Source organism: Xenopus tropicalis, chromosome 9 (genome assembly GCF_000004195.4).
Source record: "Xenopus tropicalis strain Nigerian chromosome 9, UCB_Xtro_10.0, whole genome shotgun sequence".
NCBI lineage: Eukaryota > Metazoa > Chordata > Amphibia > Anura > Pipidae > Xenopus > Xenopus tropicalis.
In genome coordinates, this window is record NC_030685.2 from 9,483,090 (window position 1) to 9,502,851 (window position 19,762).

Sequence of the window (19,762 nt, forward strand, 5' to 3'; positions counted from 1 at the left end):
TTATTATTACAGAGAAAAGGGAATCATTTAACCATGAAATAAACCCAATAGGGCTGTTCTGCCCCAATAAGGGGTAATTATATCTTAGTTGGGATCAAGTACAGGTACTGTTTTATTATTACAGAGAAAAGGGAATCATTTAACCATGAAATAAACCCAATAGGGCTGTTCTGCCCCCAATAAGGGGTAATTATATCTTAGTTGGGATCAAGTACAGGTACTGTTTTATTATTACAGAGAAAAGGGAATCATTTAACCATTAAATAAACCCAATAGGGTTTCTACTCCTAATAAGGATTAATTTTAGTTGGGATTTTATCTTAGTTGGGATCAATTACAAAGCACTATTATATTACTACAGAGAAAAAGGAAATCAGTCTTAAAATTTTGAATTATTTGATTAACAAACAAATAAGGTTAAGGAGACTGCCTCATACGGACAAAAGGAAACAAAAGGAATTCTGGAAATGAATTCCAAACTCTTAAAAAAAATCCCATTAACATGGGTTAATCCTATAGGCTAAAGCTCACCCACTGGGTTTTTGAAGCTCAAGCCGGGATAATAGCTGATCAGATTCCCAACGACAGACCGGTTTCGCCTTTCTTGAGGCTCAGGGTTTTCTGATTGGCTTTGGTAGAGTCACCATGTGGTTCTACAAACAAATAAATATGGTTGAGGAGACTGCCTCATACAGACAAAAGAAAACAAAAGGAATTCTGGGAATGAATTCCAAACTCTTATTTGATTAAAATGGAGTCTCTGGGAGACAGCTTCTGGCACTGGTGTTACACTCCATGTGTGGCGCTTACCTGATGGCACGGTACAAACCTGAATCACTCTGCAGTAGTATTGGGAGTGACTAGGTACCTGGTACTTGTTAGTGCAGTGCCTCCACCTAGTGGGATCCGGGAGTGCACCTACGGGTGGCCCCACTAGGAACAATAATAATGCATGCACAGTACTTGATAAATGAATTTAAAGGGAAAACTAATACATTTAAAACTCAGTGTTAAGTGGAAATAAGGGCCTTGCTAACTACCTCTGCCAGCGCAAGCTCTCTCACTAACTACCTCTGCCAGCGCAAGCTCTCTCACTAACTACCTCTGCCAGCGCAAGCTCTCTCACTAACTACCTCTGCCAGTGCAAGCTCTCTCACTAACAACTTCAAACTCTCTTTGGAGATGTTTCATGGAACCTTCTGGCGAGTCCAGCACCTACAGACATGCAGTGCGACTACTAGCCCCTTATATACTCAGATGGGGATCTCCCTGTAGGTGTTTGTTCCACCAGCCTGGACTCCTCACAGAATCTCTTTCTCTCCAGGTTAGGGTTGCCACCTGTCCACAACCTGGGTCTAAACTACAGTGTACCTGCCCGGTTTTCTCTATTTGAAAAAATGGGCAGGCTTCTTTAAGATCAATGCAGCAATTAGCCAATCAGCGATCATTGTGTAAACCCTCCACCGTGACATCATGCCGGACTTCCCGGGCAGGCGAGGTGGCAACCCTATTCTAGGTACAGGATCTGCCTTACCTGTACCAGTCTGTTCCAAAGGACAGATTCTTGTTGGGCCCTTCAGCTCTCTGAGCCCACTTGCAGCTTCCTGAACACTGGAACTTTCATTCTCCTCCCCCTGACTTCCTTTGCCAGGCTTTCCAGTTTCCTTTTCCTGTTTGTGGCTCCCAGGCTGCTTTGCAATTTCCTGCAGCCCTGAGCTTGCTGTTCCGATGGTTGCTAGGCAGCTGCCCACAACAAACAGGCACAGGCTCAGTGCTAGTTCCACTACAGGGAATAGCTGCAGGGGGAGGGGTAAGTGTGGGAACCCAACACTTCCTCCCTACAGATATATATGAAAGTAAACACAATATAAGAGGGAAAGGTGCCAAGAAATGGTAAAATAAAACTAAATGCAATGTGAAAGTAAACTATAGAGCTAAAAAAAAGCAACAGGGAAAGAGCAGCCGAGGGATCTTCGTCTCCGACAAGACTGATCAGCTATGGGTTTGAACCAGCTCCGAGACTCTATTCAGAATTTCAGCCTTGACAACTGTGCTCTGGGGAACCAGGGCTACAATCGGGTCCTACTGCAGCTGTTTGGGCTCACAGGGCACGGCAAGTCTGCCCTCATAAACTCACTCAGATATGTTCTGAATGGAAGAAAGTATGAAATCCATGCCAAATCAGGGGTGATTTCAAGTGGGGGTGCTGTAACCATGGAGAGGAGAGCCTATGGACTCACACCCACCATCACGGTGGTGGACAACAGAGGGTTCGGAAGGATGAACGACCTTGAGATGAGAATGATTTACGCTCAGCTGGGTACGTAAGCAGCTGCATTAATATGCAACTACTTGTTTTCTATTTTGCCCTCTTGACTGCTATATAATACTTATTGTAGTATGTATAGATCCTAAAAACATATTTTCCTCTTGTGGTTTTTGTATGCTTCCCTACCACTTATTTAATACACCTTAATGCTTTTACATTTCACGAAAAAGTAATGGTTTCATTTAATTTTAGGGAAAAATTTTTTAACTGTTGTCATCAGCGGTAAACCTAACTTCCCACTTTACTGAAGTCGTGCCAACAAAATTAAGAGATCAATAATGCTACCATTGTTCCCATTCAACTTGGTCTGCTTTTCATAGGTTTTATAACTTTCATATGTTTGCCAAATGCCTTCTTATATATCCATACATAAGAACACATTTGTGTCTATTTGCCGGATAATACAACTTGATTTGGTTCCAAAATAAGGTTCTACTAGATATTGTTCCTGCTATGAAAACGTAATTATGGCATTAACTACCAAACAAAGAACCAATAAACCTGTCCAACTAGGTTTTCAGGAGGGTGTGTGGGCACCACTAGAGACAAACAACTCACAACACATTACATTACATTACATTAACATTTATTTATAAAGCACCAACATATCCCGCAGCACTGTACAATAAGTGGGTTACATACATTGGACATACAGAGTAACATATAAAGCAATCAGTAACCGATACAGGAGGGGAAGGGAGCCCTGCCCAAAAGAGCTTACACTCTACAAGGAGTAACATATAAAGCAATCAATAACCGATACAAGAGGGGAAGAGAGCCCTGCCCAAAAGAGCTTACACTCTACAAGGAGTAACATATAAAGCAATCAGTAACCGATACAGGAGGGGAAGGGAGCCCTGCCCAAAAGAGCTTACACTCTACAAGGAGTAACATATAAAGCAATCAATAACCGATACAAGAGGGGAAGAGAGCCCTGCCCAAAAGAGCTTACACTCTACAAGGAGTAACATATAAAGCAATCAGTAACCGATACAAGAGGTGAAGAGGGCCCTGCCCAAAAGAGCTTACACTCTACAAGGAGTAACATATGAAGCAATCAATAACCGATACAAGAGGGGAAGGGAGCCCTGCCCAAAAGAGCTTACAATCTACAAGGAGTAACATATAAAGCAATCAGTAACCGATACAAGAGGTGAAGAGGGCCCTGCCCAAAAGAGCTTACACTCTACAAGGAGTAACATATAAAACAATCAGTAACCGATACAGGAGGGGAAGAGAGCCCTGCCCAAAAGAGCTTACACTCTACAAGGAGTAACATATAAAGCAATCAATAACCGATACAAGAGGGGAAGAGAGCCCTGCCCAAAAGAGCTTACACTCTACAAGGAGTAACATATAAAGCAATCAGTAACCGATACAAGAGGTGAAGAGGGCCCTGCCCAAAAGAGCTTACACTCTACAAGGAGTAACATATGAAGCAATCAATAACCGATACAAGAGGGGAAGGGAGCCCTGCCCAAAAGAGCTTACAATCTACAAGGAGTAACATATAAAGCAATCAGTAACCGATACAAGAGGTGAAGAGGGCCCTGCCCAAAAGAGCTTACACTCTACAAGGAGTAACATATGAAGCAATCAATAACCGATACAAGAGGGGAAGGGAGCCCTGCCCAAAAGAGCTTACACTCTACAAGGAGTAACATATAAAGCAATCAATAACCGATACAAGAGGTGAAGAGAGCCCTGCCCAAAAGAGCTTACACTCTACAAGGAGTAACATATAAAGCAATCAATAACCGATACAAGAGGTGAAGAGGGCCCTGCCCAAAAGAGCTTACACTCTACAAGGAGTAACATATAAAGCAATCAGTAACCGATACAAGAGGTGAAGAGGGCCCTGCCCAAAAGAGCTTACACTCTACAAGGAGTAACATATAAAGCAATCAATAACCGATACAAGAGGGGAAGAGAGCCCTGCCCAAAAGAGCTTACACTCTACAAGGAGTAACATATAAAGCAATCAGTAACCGATACAAGAGGTGAAGAGGGCCCTGCCCAAAAGAGCTTACACTCTACAAGGAGTAACATATGAAGCAATCAATAACCGATACAAGAGGGGAAGGGAGCCCTGCCCAAAAGAGCTTACAATCTACAAGGAGTAACATATAAAGCAATCAGTAACCGATACAAGAGGTGAAGAGGGCCCTGCCCAAAAGAGCTTACACTCTACAAGGAGTAACATATGAAGCAATCAATAACCGATACAAGAGGGGAAGGGAGCCCTGCCCAAAAGAGCTTACACTCTACAAGGAGTAACATATAAAGCAATCAATAACCGATACAAGAGGTGAAGAGAGCCCTGCCCAAAAGAGCTTACACTCTACAAGGAGTAACATATAAAGCAATCAATAACCGATACAAGAGGTGAAGAGGGCCCTGCCCAAAAGAGCTTACACTCTACAAGGAGTAACATATAAAGCAATCAGTAACCGATACAAGAGGTGAAGAGGGCCCTGCCCAAAAGAGCTTACACTCTACAAGGAGTAACATATAAAGCAATCAATAACCGATACAAGAGGGGAAGGGAGCCCTGCCCAAAAGAGCTTACAATCTACAAGGAGTAACATATAAAGCAATCAATAACCGATACAAGAGGGGAAGGGAGCCCTGCCCAAAAGAGCTTACAATCTACAAGGAGTAACATATAAAGCAATCAGTAACCGATACAAGAGGGGAAGAGAGCCCTGCCCAAAAGAGCTTACAATCTACAAGGAGTAACATATAAAGCAATCAATAACCGATACAAGAGGTGAAGAGAGCCCTGCCCAAAAGAGCTTACAATCTACAAGGAGTAACATATAAAGCAATCAGTAACCGATACAGGAGGGGAAGGGAGCCCTGCCCAAAAGAGCTTACAATCTACAAGGAGAAAGGGTTGAGACACAAGGTGTGGGAATGGGCATGACCAGAGTTGTGAGAGGTGGGGCACAGGGTATTGCTAAACTAGATTAGGGTAAGCCTCTCTAAATAAATGTGTTTTTAGAGATTTCTTGAAGGCAGAGAGATTGGGAGAAAGTCTGACAGTTTGTGGGAGCGAATTCCACACAAATTTGATCTTAGGGACTTACAATGTATGAGTCTTTGCAAGCCTTATATACATTTATACATGTAGAATTATACATTTGTTTAAGTGCAGAAACCAGAAATGCCCCTATCACACAAGTGCTTTGAGAATGGGCACTAAGTGACACTCAATTGCATTGAAAGGCAGTGTGCAAAGTGCCAAAAATGGCCGTTTGCTGAGTTCATGTGTAAATTACATCACCGTTTGTAAATGAATCTAAGAAAATGGCTTCATCTAAGAGTATTTATAGGATTTATTTCTACTTCCAGGTAATTTTGTGCCCCTCAATAAGAAGGTGGAATGGAGAGGAAGTTATGAAGACTTTGTGTCCCAGCTGGAGGATTCCGAGTTGGACCCAAATTATACAGACTTTATAGTTCCGATATTTGTTTGTAGGTAAGAAATGTACTTACTTACTTACCTTTTGTTCATCCCACACTTGAGCATGGAAATGAGGCATGGAAATCTAGTATCAATGAATGGTTTTCCCATTGTTCTGCTGATCGGGGGGGGGGGGGGGATAGGGAGGGGGTGACATCACTCCAACTTGCAGCACAGAAGAGTGACTGAAGTTTATTAGAGCACAAGTCACATGGCTGAGGGCACCTGGGAAACTCGGTCAAATTTCTGACAAAATCCCCTTAACTGTTGGGTCCAGTTGTTGTAGAGGGCTGTGGTACAGATATTATCAAGGAAATAGGTAGGTTGTAAAATCCTCTTAGGCTGCCAATTCAACCAAACATCCCAGATTCTACTCCTCTGATGCCAGTTTCCTTCTGTTGCATATTTTATTTGCAGGGTGCTGCACACATTGCCAGAGCAGGAGATGCAACAAATTACAACTTTTTTTAAAAACTGCAGAGACCTCACAGGTAAAAATCAATTATATACAAAAGTGAATGTTTAATGTCTGTAAGTGCAATCTAGGTGTATATCATTCTATAATCTATCTGACTGAGTACAGACAGCTTATACAAGTGTATGCATGGTTTTTGGGGCAGGTATAGCCTTATTTCTGCCATTAGTAAATAATGAAATTAGAACCTTGTTTACTTGACACAAGGTGGTTGCATCCATGAACATTCAGATGCAGCCAAGTTTCCTTACCATGTTGTCGCATTATGCCTCTTCTTCACAGATGAAAGAAACACCAAAGTTCACCACCAGGTGGTGCATGGTCTATGGTGTTTTATATTATGTTTTGCTGGCAAGTCTTTGCACTCTAGCACCATCCAGAGGCAGGATTCAACACTCAAAAAATGGTGTCTGGACATGGTGAAAGAAAATGTAAAAATTTGCTGACTGCATCTGTATTAAAATGAATGCAACACTCGTCTGACCAAATCAGTTCAGTTTCACCTCTGAACTCTAAAGTCAAAGCAGTCCAATGAGATCTAGAAAATTGGCATATATAAAAAAGCCATTTTTTCTGGCAGTCAAGAAAGTGAGTGCCACTGGGAATATATATGAGAATTATTACTGGTAATGATGTGCTACACTAACAATAGTTAGTGTATTGTAATAGTGCAGGGGTATGAGAGTGCTTGAGTTCCTAACCTGTGTGGAAGGTGAGGAAGATATTGAGTAAAGGGTTTTACCCCTTTCCAGCAGCACCCAGTGACACATACACAGAGAGTCCACACAAAATATTATCATTTTGGATTAAAGCCTTCAAATTAATAATCTAGTAAACTGCTGTGTAATGCACAATACATTATAAATTGTGGAAAAAAACATAGTGTAACTTGCAATATGGTGGGTATCGCTTATGCTACATGCATATTTTGTTTTTTTCTGTCTTTAAGGTGTTTTCCCAATCGTTGTTCTCACCTTCAAAACCAGTGGGAATTATTCTGAAGCTGAAAAGATGTTTAAATGTTTGGGGGCAGAGGTGGTTGTGGCAGTGGAGAATTACTCTGAAGAGGATCAGATACAGACACTGGAGAGAAGTAGAGATTTCCTCAACCTCATTAAATCTGCTTTGGATAATGTCACATTCCGTATGGGGAACCCAAGGAACCCAAGGGAAGAACGTATAAAGAGAAAGAAATTCCTGCTAAGATATGTCCATGATATTGACATGGAAGAAAAAAGGAAACAAGAGGAGTATAGGAGAAGATTTATGGATAGGAAACGATTTGAGGCTAGGAGAAGTTTTTTTGCTAGGAAAAGAGAGGAGGCTATGAGAAAAAGAGAGGCTAGAAAAGAGGAGGAAGCTAGGAATAGAGCAGAGGAGGCTAGGAGGAGAGAAGAAGAGGCTAGGGAAAGAGAGGTGGCTAGGAGGAGACAAGAGGAGGCTAGGGAAAGAGGAGGCTAGGAGGAGAGAAGAAGAGGCTAGGGAAAGAGAGGAGGCTAAGAGGAGAGAAGAAGAGGCTAGGGAAAGAGAGGAGGCTAGGAGGAGAGAAGAAGAGGCTAGGGAAAGAGAGGTGGCTAGGAGGAGACAAGAGGAGGCTAGGGAAAGAGAGGAGGCTAGGAGGAGAGAAGAAGAGGCTTGGGAAAGAGAGGTGGCTAGGAGGAGACAAGAGGAGGCTAGGGAAAGAGAGCAGGCTAGGAGGAGAGAAGAAGAGGCCAGGGAAAGAGAGGTGGCTAGGAGAAGACAAGAGGAGGCTAGGAGGAGAGAAGAAGAGGCTAGGAGAGAAGAAGAGGCTAGAAGGAGAGCTGAGGAGCAAAGAAGGGAGAATGAAAGGAGCTGCTGTATTCAGTAACAATTTGCAATTTCATAATGTTTGAAAAGGGAAAGTTCACCTTTTTATTCCATACACACCCTCTTCTGTTCATATCCGCTCTCTGAATTCCAAACTACTCAAAAAATAGAAAGCAAGGAGCAGTTCACATTATATATCTACTAAAAGGTTGAAGTCCTACAAAATCTAGCCTCATATAGAAGCAGATAGTAGCAGAAACAATCCGCTGTTGGTAGTTTAGTGAACAAATTAAATTACTCCTAAAAGGTCTTGAATCAATATAAAAGCAATGTCAAAGCTTTCCTAGTAATTATAGTTACTGTTTTCTGATTTGTACTCGTTTGCACTTACATATGAGCCTGTTGTTATATTTAGATAATATGATTGTAATTATCAGCCTTCACACTGATGGCAGTTTAACCAGACTGGATATGAAAAAGACATAAAAGACTCAAAATACCCTTTTTGTGATGGACATTTTCTAATATGTATTAGTAGGTCTGTCAGTGAGGTCAAATTCATCTCAACCAATCAGGTGCCTTTAGATTTGGAGAGAATTTAACATGTAACTTTAAAGGAGAAGGAAAGGCTAATAAAGAGTTAATCCCAAGCTGCAGGCATACCTTCAGTTCTCTCAATAGGGCCCTAAAGTCTCCCCATATTTCAGAAGCCAAACAGGAAGAAAAAACGCTGAGCTGTGTAAAGAGGATTCCCATAATGCCTCACTCCTGCACAGACCCTACGACCAGGACTGTAGGTGGAGCATGCGCATGTCTCTCTTCAGTGAGCACGCAGAAGCAGGCGCGCTCCCCTTCCATCAGACCCTCTGCACAGTACTGCACGTCCCACTTGCGTCGGGAGGGGGGGATTCGCGCAGGCGCATTAGGTTAAGCGACGCCATGTTGGACTAATTTAAATATCCGACATGGCGGCCGCAATGAACGATGTATACTGAGAAGTCGACGCGCACTGCTGCAAATAGACAAGACATTAAGGTACAAAAAGGTAGCGATCAGCTAAAGGGACTTCAGGACTTTTGATTTATGGGGCTGAGAGTTTAACCCTTTCCTTCTCCTTTAAATAAATAATGGAATGGTCACTTATTTGCAGGATTATACAGAAATGACCACCTATACTCTCTCCTAATGATTTGAATGTAGTCTGCACAACTACTAGCTAACTTTCAGTCCTGAAGCAGGTAGTTATCGTTTACCCAGTAAAAAACAAAACAGGGAAGCACTTACCGCTCAGCCCAAGTGTGCTACTCGCGGACCCGTTCCTAGATGGATCCCAAAAGTAAAAAGTTATCATTTACCACAATGCTTCCACTTGCTGAACTGTCAGAGAGCTCCACACTGTCATTTCCATAGAGATAAAGGCATATTGGCAATACATTTCCATTAAAGCACTATACTAAATCTTACAGTGCCTTCTGTCACTTTATGGGTATTTATGAAAATCCAAAAAGTCATGATGTGTAATTATAGCTGATTTAATAATGATAATTATTGCACTTTTATAATAAATTATAGAATTATATGAAATAAACAGTTCAACTTTTTTTGGTGAATTTTCTTGCATCTATAATTACATATTCCAGCAAAACTAGGGGATGCGGTGGGACAGCATCATGGCTGGGTTTACAACCTTTTTAAACTAGAAAGTGCCACCTTTTTTTTTTCTTTTTTTGCTCAATGGTATCATTTTTGCTTAAATATTTTATAATCAGGTTAGCTGCCATGGAGAAACCAGTTAAGCTTTGCAAATGAAATGCAATGATCATATTGGCTCTCCTATATCATTGAGATAAAATAAAGTCGTTTTTTTTATTTTGTATTACACTTTTTATTAACTTTTTTATATCACAGCTAAAGTTATGTAGTTTAGATAAAATTTCAGAAATCTGTATCTGTCAGTAAATAATCATCTTTACAGTTTTCTCTTTCTCCTGATTCTGTTTTGACTCTCTCGATTTATTTTCTATACACAGTAATGTCTGTATCGGCTTTGGCTTACCGTAATCCTTGTTAAAGGCCAGTAATACCATAAGTTGCCCATTATTTTACCTATAAACTATGTCTATACCAGTGGTGTATACATTTCAGGCCAACTGAGTGCACAGTAGATTCTTGCATTGGGTCGGGTACTACAAAAACATGGACTGTTAGTAGTTTTTTTTAGGCTACAACCTGATTGGCTCTGTTTGGCTTGGCCGAGGGGAGAGGAGGACACAAATTGGATAAGTTTGCACCAAGCACCAAAAACATTCTATAATGCATTGTACCATAGCCCTTTAAGAAATACTCCCTAATGACTTACCTCTTATTCTCCTCCAATGGAATACTGAGAAACAAACTATACTGCTGTAACACTTGTTTGACTTAAATAAGGCAAATCCTGGCTAGTAGCATAGTGTAGAGCATGTGTTACATGCGACCCTTACTACTTGGGCATGGGCCTCCGCTAAGAGGGAGATTTACTATGGAGCAAGGGTGTAGTTGAACTACACCTAGCTGAGGTTGTGTGGTGCAGATGATATAAATGGACGCCAGAGGATTCTTATGGTAAACTATAATACAGATTTATTGTCCAAGACACAGATGCAGGGTTGTCATATACTCAAAAAGAGGTTGTGGGAGCACTCCAAGGCTAAATAGAGTATACAAATACAATGGAAGTGCAACTGATCTGGCCAAATTAACTACAAACATACAAAAAGAAAAAGGGATTGATCAATGCACATTCCCTGGTCCCCTGTTTCATAAGTAAATTGTCTGTTAGTTTCATGCTAGTGCATACAGTATATTGACAAGAAACAGGGGTTTTTAGTTACAAAATTTTGATCATAAGATTGGTAAGCCCCCATACCACGTCAAGGTAAACCCCGTATGGTGGTCCTATCTATTTACCTCTGGTTATATTTTTCAAAGGCTGGCACTCCCGTGCACTGTTGCCATTCTTGACCTGGGGGCTGGTTTGAATCAGAGGGCTTAGTCACTCCCATGCCTTATGCTTATATAGAGAGAGATTGCCTGGTTCCCCAGGCCCAATCCTCCCCCGCTTGCGGCTTGTAAAGGAGAAGACTGCCCATTAACCAACACCCATTCTTTTTAAAGGCATAAGACCACCATTAAAGGGACGGGTGTGGGGGTGCTGAACCCACATGGAAGTTTGGCCATTCTTTCTGCAGAATTAAATCTGCTAAACTACATAAATACACAAAAGGAGGTTGTGGGAGCACTCCAAGGCTAAATAAAGTATACAAATACAATGGAAGTGCAACTGATCTGGCCAAATTAACTACAAACATACAAAAAGACGTGGTATGGGGGCTTACCAATCTTATGATCATAATTTTGTAACTAAAAACCCCTGTTTTTTGTCAATATACTGTATGCACTAGCATGAAACTAATAGATGGTTTGCTTATGAAACAGGGGACCAGGGAATGTGCATTGATCAATCCCTTTTTCTTTTTGTATGTTTATCATATACTCACAAGCAGTTGATATAGAATTGTCACAGCGGTAAATAGCAGTTGTGACCATTAAGAACAGTATAGCCCAACATGGAGATGTGCAGAGTATTAGCTGAGAGCCCAAGATGGATGCCCTTTACTGGAACGGATCCCTTCCAGCCAACGGTGGTTCAGGGGTAAGTACTGCCTGATACCTGTGTCTTAACTGTGGTCCCTACAGCAAGGCATACAGAGCCTGGGGTAGGCTAAACCCTTAATAACTCCTTTGGTGGGGCAAATGGCTACCCTTTCTAGCTAGACTGACTGTACTCCCCTCTCCTAGAGAGTGCTATGAAATATTCTGCTGTGCTTACTAGTTCTCATTCACGGGGCCCTGTCCCCGACTTTAGTTGTTCCAGTAGTGTTACTGGGGCCTGACTACTCCCAGGCTCAGATGGGGCTCTGCCTAGGACACAGCATGCAGCCAAAAGAGAAAGACACTCCCTCCTGCCAGGCACTATATCAGTCTGCAGGGGGAGTGGTCAACCTGTATAGACCTATAAGGATATCAGTTACATAACTGAACCTGGGCCCTGCCCAATAACAGTAAAGATAGTGAAGAGGTAGGGGTAAAGCCATAGGGAGCTTAACCCTATGGGTCACTACACTGCCAGACAGATTTCCCCCCCCCCCCAAAAATGGAAAATGATAGATGCCCCCACAAACATTTTTAGAATGAATCCATTTGGTAGAAGAGACCAGGAAACTGGAAGCAATGACAAATGTCATACATAATAACACCAAAATGTATTGGGATACCTTGGCTAAAAGCAATTAAGTTATTGTAAATCTTGTTCTGAGTAATACAGAGTAATGACTTGTTGGTGACTCCCTTTAAAGGGGAACTCTAGATATGTTAAAGAGCCCCACACAACACAGAAACCCCTAATATACCCGTCACTGTAATCTGTTCCTTCAAAGGGTAGGAATGAATACCATTTTTATATGCTGAAATCCAGCTGCAAAACAGTTCTACTCTTTCTGCATCATTTGAAATCCTGGCAGGGGAGGAGGGACTGAAACACTGATGTTACAAATTGTAACAACTTCCCCACAGCTTACAGGAAGCATGCAGGAACTACATAACCCACAATGCACTGCACTGGGATGTTCCTTTCCTTATTGACATCACATGTGCAGGAAGTCAGTGATCCCCAACCCATGGCTCGTGAGCAACATGTTGCTCACCAACCTCTCGAATGTTGCTCCCAGTGTCCCCAAAGCCGTTTTTTTTTTTTTTTTAAACTTTGGGGCAAGTTTTGGTTGAATAAAAACAAGATTTCCTACCAAATAAAGCCCCTGTAAGCTGATAGGGTGCATAGAGGCTGCCTAATAGCCAATCACAGCCCTTATTTGGCAACTTCATCATTTTTTATGATGTTTGTGTTTCTCCTCAAGGCTTTGTAGGTTTCACTGTGGCTCACGAGTAAGAAAGGTTGGGGGGCCCTGCTCAAAGTAGTCAGCCGAATCAACAGGGGGCGGAGCTTAGGAAAGTATTCCAAACAATATTATTATTATTTAAATTGATGTATATTTAAAGTTGCTTGAAATTGTTGTCATTTTGAAAAAATTTGTGTTTGGGTGAAATTCCCCTTTAAGAAAAATTTAATAAAGAGATGGTTTATGAAAAAATGTTACCCCTACTTCCCCCCCCCCTTTCTTTTTTGTACCCACCACCTATTTTGAAAATAAAGAAAGATTATATATCCCTGTAAGAGCAGCTGGGCTTGAACTACACATATAAATACTGATTACTGGATACTAATAGGGCCCCATTCCCGTATCCCTACTCATTGGCAGCTCCGAACATGTGGTCAGCAGGGTTCTAGCCAATCCTGGCTGTAAATGTCCAACCAATAGCACTCTGCCATATTCAGATTATGGGGCATATTTGTCAAGGAGTGAGAATGAATTCATGCAGTTGTTTGGTTACAGGAGCCTGTAGGGAAAAACCAGAAACACCGTGATTTGTTCATTGTCACTGGATTCTAATCGGTTGTTTATAAAATTCTGACAAAAATAAAGCAACAGGAGCGAAATTATTCTGTAAGCACAAAACTAATGTAGGGACCCATAGGGTTAAGCTCCCTATGGTGTTATCCCTTATCTTTATGTTATCTGTACTGTTATAGGGCAGAGCCCTCTACACTCAGATTACAGTTATTAGGCTGCCCCCTATAGGTTTAGTGCACGTTGACCACTCCCCTTGTGCAGACTATATAGTGTCTTGCACAAGGAAGTGGCTTCCTCTCTGGCTGCTGTTGTCCTAAGGCTTCACGTCACTGAGCCTGAGGCATTCGGCCCCAGTAAAGAGAACCTGCCATTTGTAAGTCGGGGACAGGGCCCCGTGAACGAGGTAAAGCCAGCACAGTCAGTTTATTAATAGCACCCTCTAGAAGTGGTGAGACAGTCAGCTTATTTAGTAAGGGCAGTCAATAGCCCCAACCAGGAGTTGTAAAAGGGTTTAGTCCACCCCGGCTCTGTAGTCGTTCTTTAGGGACCGGTTTTATTAGACGCCAGGTACCAGTGTTAGGAGCTCTCCCCTGGACCACAGTCGGCCGGAACACTCCCTTCTGAAAGGTCTATATCTCGGGTGTCAACTAATCCTCTGTGCATCCTCCAAGTGGGTTATTCTGTGTCTAAGTGTCACCTTTGTATTATCCACGGTGATCACAAGTTCTATACTGCTGTGTCTGTGAGTATAACCCTGCTGCACTATCAAGCTGTGCCTTTGTTCAATAAAATTACTATAGTTCATGAGCAAGAACCTTTCTGGCGTCCATTATTCTATCTGCACCACACACGCTCTATATAGTTGTAGTCCAACTACACCCTCAACTCCATTAGTACCTCCCATATAGCGGAGGCCCACTCCTGTGTATTAAGGTCGCATGTAACACATGCTCTATATACCATTACTAGCCTGGGTTTTGCCATATCATAGCCAAACAAGTGTTACACTAATAAAGCAACATTTCTACATATTTTGTTTGGGGAGATTATTTAATAGGCCACTTAACATAATATAAACTGTCTGTTGGTTACGTATTCATTCTGGGGATATAGGTTTCCTTTAACGTTTCAGCAGGTATGTACCATTACATTAAAGGGCCCATTTATCAAAGTATGATTGAATCCGAATAAAAAAAACTTTTTGTACTGTGCATATTTTCACCGATTTTTTCACTAATTTGCACGACTTTTCGTACTGTGCGTCAAGAATTATTGACAAAATTATATTTGTTGCAGTAAGAATGAAAGTTTCGGATTCATTCAAGCTTGGGTATAGTGACTTCCCTTGGGCCGGGTTGGAGCTGCAGAGTGCCATTGAGCCCTATGGGAGACTTTCCTTGGGCCGGGTTGGAGCTGCAGAGTGCCATTGAGCCCTATGGGAGACTTTCCTTGGGCCGGGTTGGAGCTGCAGAGTGCCATTGAGCCCTATGGGAGACTTTCCTTGGGCCGGGTTGGAGCTGCAGAGTGCCATTGAGCCCTATGGGAGACTTTCCTTGGGCCGGGTTGGAGCTGCAGAGTGCCATTGAGCCCTATGGGAGACTTTCCTTGGGCCGGGTTGGAGCTGCAGAGTGCCATTGAGCCCTATGGGAGGCTTTCCTTGGGCCAGGTTGGAGTTGCAGAGTGCCATTGAGCCCTATGGGAGGCTTTCCTTGGGCCAGGTTGGAGCTGCAGAGTGCCATTGAGCCCTATGGGAGGCTTTCCTTGGGCCAGGTTGGAGTTGCAGAGTGCCATTGAGCCCTATGGGAGACTTTCCTTGGGACAGGTTGGAGCTGCAGAGTTCCATTGAGCCCTATGGGAGACTTTCCTTGGGCCGGGCTGGAGCTGCAGAGTGCCATTGAGCCCTATGGGAGACTTTCCTTGGGCCGGGTTGGAGCTGCAGAGTGCCATTGAGCCCTATGGGAGACTTTCCTTGGGCCGGGTTGGAGCTGCAGAGTGCCATTGAGCCCTATGGGAGACTTTCCTTGGGCCGGGTTGGAGCTGCAGAGTGCCATTGAGCCCTATGGGAGACATTCCTTGGGCCGGGTTGGAGCTGCAGGGTGCCATTGAGCCCTATGGGAGACTTTCCTTGGGCCGGGTTGGAGCTGCAGGGTGCCATTGAGCCCTATGGGAGACTTTCCTTGGGCCGGGTTGGAGCTGCAGGGTGCCATTGAACCCTATGGGAGACTTTCCTTGGGCCGGGTTGGAGCTGCAGGGTGCCATTGAGCCCTATGGGAGACTTTCCTTGGGCCGGGTTGGAGCTGCAGAGTGCCATTGAGCCCTATGGGAGACTTTCCTTGGGCCAGGTTGGAGCTGCAGAGTGCCATTGAGCCCTATGGGAGACTTTCCTTGGGCCGGGTTGGAGCTGCAGAGTGCCATTGAGCCCTATGGGAGACTTTCCTTGGGCCAGGTTGGAGCTGCAGAGTGCCATTGAGCCCTATGGGAGACTTTCCTTGGGCCGGGTTGGAGCTGCAGAGTGCCATTGAGCCCTATGGGAGATATTCCTTGGGCCGGGTTGGAGCTGCAGAGTGCCATTGAGCCCTATGGGAGGCTTCCAAAATCATGCACTGAAGGTGCAAAGTCAGAAAGGTTTTCCCGCCATTTACAATCGTTCGGATGTGAAAATTTTGTGACTTTCGGATCGCCAATATGATATTATCGTACTAATACTATTTTTTAGAAAGCATCTGAATTTTACCCATTTCGTGATTCAAACTCGTACTTTGATGAATGAGCCCCAAAGTCCTATTTATTGGTGCTTTTGGATTTTCATTCATGTCAGTGAAAAAACAGGTACAGAGGGAAATCCAGCCATTTTCATTTTCAGTAAAATCTGAAAGACAGGGATGATTGGAATCAGAATATTTTAGGTCAGTATTTTTAGGTGCATTTATCAACATTCTCATTTTAGTGCCCTTAGAGGTTTTTGAAACCACAAAAAAAAACTCATTTTCACTAAAGCCACAAATGCCAAGTCATTTATTAAAACAGCCTTTTCTAAAAAGCAAGAACAAAAAATCACATGAAAAGAATCCTCACAAACCTCTAACCCCACAAAAAAATTGTTTTCATAAGAATTCTCGTGCACTTTAAAAAAACCCACGAAACCTCCCAACCCAGGAAGCAAAGAAAGACTGTTCCAATTTGCCTAGGGCAGCTCACATTAACTTCTACATGATCCCTTGAACTTTTAGATGGTGTATTTTTTTTTCCGTTGATTTTTTGTTCAATAAATTACAAATTTTTAGAGAAATTAGTACAGGTATGGGATCCGTTATCCGGAAGCCCGATATCTAGAAAGCTCTGAATTACGGAAGGCCATCTCCCTTAGACTCCATTTTAATCAAATAATTCTGATTTTTAAAATTGATTTCCTTTTTCTCTGTAATAATAAAACAGTACCTGTACTTGATCCCAACTAAGATATAATTACCTTTTATTGGGGCAGAACAGCCCTATTGGGGGCACTAAATACACAATAAAGAACAATGCAAAGATAAGTGTAAGTGTATGTGTATGTGTGTGCTTGGGAAAGTTGTAAATAAGTGTGTATGTGTGCAAAATTGTAATAATGACAAAGATGGAAGAAAAAATGGGAAAAAAAAATTTAGACAGTTGAGATAGAAATAAGCAAAATAAACAGTGGTAGAGAGTTGTAGTTCAGCTTACCCAAGGCAGGCAGGCGATCAGGGGCGACCAATCTGGCAGGAAGGCAGCAAGTCCAACGTGCGCAGCAGGAGTGAGGAGCCGACAGTAGGCGGAGATATTTAAAGGGACAGCAGTGGACACGTCATCAATGCGTGTCCACTGCTGTCATTGGCTGGAGCGACCGATCGGTGCGGCTGGGGGACCGGATCGGTGAGTATGTGGTTCATTGCTCATTGTCTAGGGGGTTGCGCAGGGTTTACAAGCGCTGCGCTGCTTTAAAAGCGAGCGCAGCGCTTGTAAACCTGATAGTGCCATAGGACGTAGAATCTACGTCCTATGGCACTAAAAGGGTTAAACTGATTTTTTGTTCCCAGCGGTTTATATCAATGGGCACCTCACGTTACATGGGGAATATGTATACAGAGCCTAAACCTCTTAGAGCTAAGGGTGCAAAGATTGCAACATGTTCAAATGTTTTATTCTGTAATTATGGCCACACAAACCAGAATAATTTGTATGTAAATCAAACAAGTTAATTAATAATGGCATCTGTTACACTCTGAATAAATTCTGAATTGATGTGAACTAAAGAAAACTACTTCTACCTCCAAGAATCCTGCAGGAAATGATTCCCATGTGTGTTCCCAGCCATTTGCCCTAAGAACAGCTTTGCTTTTGTGCATCATCATATCTGTCCCCGGCAGTGTCCCCAGGCTCATGAGCACAGCAGGTCTTCAGCTAAGGGTTCCGTCTGTCTGTACCTCCCTCTTCCTTCCTACAGGGAACTGGAAGTAGATTGAAGTAGATTTCAGCATTCTGCAGGTCAGTGATTCATTCACAGTTGGACAGGGATCCAAGCAGCCCATCTTATCCCATTCACACATCTAACAACTATAAATTATGTGAAAAGACAGGCTTTAAGCAGTGCACACACATTCTAATCTAATTCTGCCTTACCGCCCCCCCCCCCAAAGATATTTTTTGCAGTGGGACCCCGGCCGCTGCTGCAGACCCTCCATCTTTTCATGTTCCATTCATTTCCCCTGTTCCTGTTCTTTACCTCTAAAGTTCAATCCAAAATTTCCTCTGCAAAGTACCTGTGTGTATGTATAATTTTATTTATATAGCACTGGTCTGTACTCTTTTTAATACTGAAAAATTGCCCCTGCCCCATATACAAAACTTACTGGCACAACTAGGAAAGTAAACGAACGTGGGCCAATGCACTAAGGTTGGATCTAATATTTTTAAATGGGTTGAAATAATCCTATAGGGATTTTGGGATTGAATTCTAGAGGTCAGACGCATCGAGAACAATGTATAAGACAAGAGATCTCATTGGATGTGGATGGTATTAAAAGAAGGTGGTTCTGAGAGGCACAGAGGGGATGGACAGGAATATGTAAATTGTCACATCCGTAAGTGGAAAACAATGTAATGGGGGACAGTGGGGTTAAGCGCTCTAACCAGTTGGCAGCACCCAGTGATTATCTCTCTGTTTCTCCTTTTTTTAAGTTAGCAATTTTTTTTTAGTACAGATTGAACTTGGGCACCGTATATAACTAATTGTCTTGATAATGAGGGTGTAATGAAAAATTCCTTACCGGCATGGCGGGGACGCCCGCCGCGCCGTCTTGCTTCAGTGCCGGCCAATTCCTAGTGCGTGCCGCGTGCGCATCGCTGTAATTTATAGGCGCTTCCCGCTGGTGTGATGAATCCAGCGCGCAATGGAGCCAAGTTTAAATGTATTTAAAGGGACTTTGTTTACTTTTTCGTTGCCCGTGATAGGATTGATTCCTGGTGCCTTTCCTGAGCCTTGTGCGTTAGTTCCTGTATCCTGCTAGTGTTTTCCTGTGGTTTTGACCCGGCCTGTTCCCAACTATTCTGCTATCCGTATCCTGACTCCGGCTTGTACATTGACCTTGATTTCTGCCTGATCCAGCTGTTTGATAATCCGGTTTTTACCCTTGCCTGTCTGACAATCCCTGATTCCTGCCTGCCTCGACCCAGCCTGCCTGACGACGAACTTGCCCAATCCTTTTGTACCATGATCTTCGGCCTAACTAACTTTATCTACAGTCGTGCCCCTTTGCTTGCCAGAACTCTTCGCCTTGTTCCCCTAGTTAAGTCCAGGTGGCATCTGAGTAGCTGAGGGCTCCTCCCGAAGCCAAAGGCGGTCACAATACTGGTGAAGCCGAGCCGAGACCAGGGAACTTGGCATCAGTTCTGGTTTAGGGTGCCGACCGTGACAGAGGGGGGTTTTTAAAGGGGTTATCTCCAAAGGCACAGTACCATATAGATAGAAGATGTTTCTATCATTTCTAAGTTACAACGTGACCAGCTGAGCAGATATAGGCTTGATTTGGCCACCCACAAACTGGGCCCAATGGGGCTGATTGGGATTACCCAGTGCGGCCTACGGAGACCTGTCAGACTAGGAACATATCAACTCACCGATGGGATCCTCGTCCGAAGGGATTTCAACCCAGCTCAACTGATATGTGACCAGT

General features: G+C 43.1%; 1 protein-coding gene across 1 annotated transcript; it reads left to right on the plus strand.

Moving 5' to 3' along the window:
* Window positions 1-5,528: 5,528 nt before the first annotated feature.
* On the plus strand, window positions 5,529-7,731 carry LOC116407658 (vicilin-like seed storage protein At2g18540). Its single transcript, XM_031893399.1, has 3 exons — window positions 5,529-5,810; window positions 6,213-6,286; window positions 7,220-7,731. Exons 2-3 carry the CDS (start codon window positions 6,241-6,243, stop codon window positions 7,729-7,731), a joined length of 558 nt encoding a protein of 185 aa, XP_031749259.1. The 5' UTR covers window positions 5,529-5,810; window positions 6,213-6,240.
* Window positions 7,732-19,762: the final 12,031 nt, after the last annotated feature.

Bases quoted from the DNA above. Each gene is read 5' to 3' on its own strand.
- LOC116407658 (XM_031893399.1), top strand. From the start codon at position 6,241: ATGCAACAAATTACAACTTTTTTTAAAAACTGCAGAGACCTCACAG. The intron at 6,287-7,219 runs GTAAAAATCAAT...TCTGTCTTTAAG, and splicing joins AAACTGCAGAGACCTCACAG to GTGTTTTCCCAATCGTTGTT.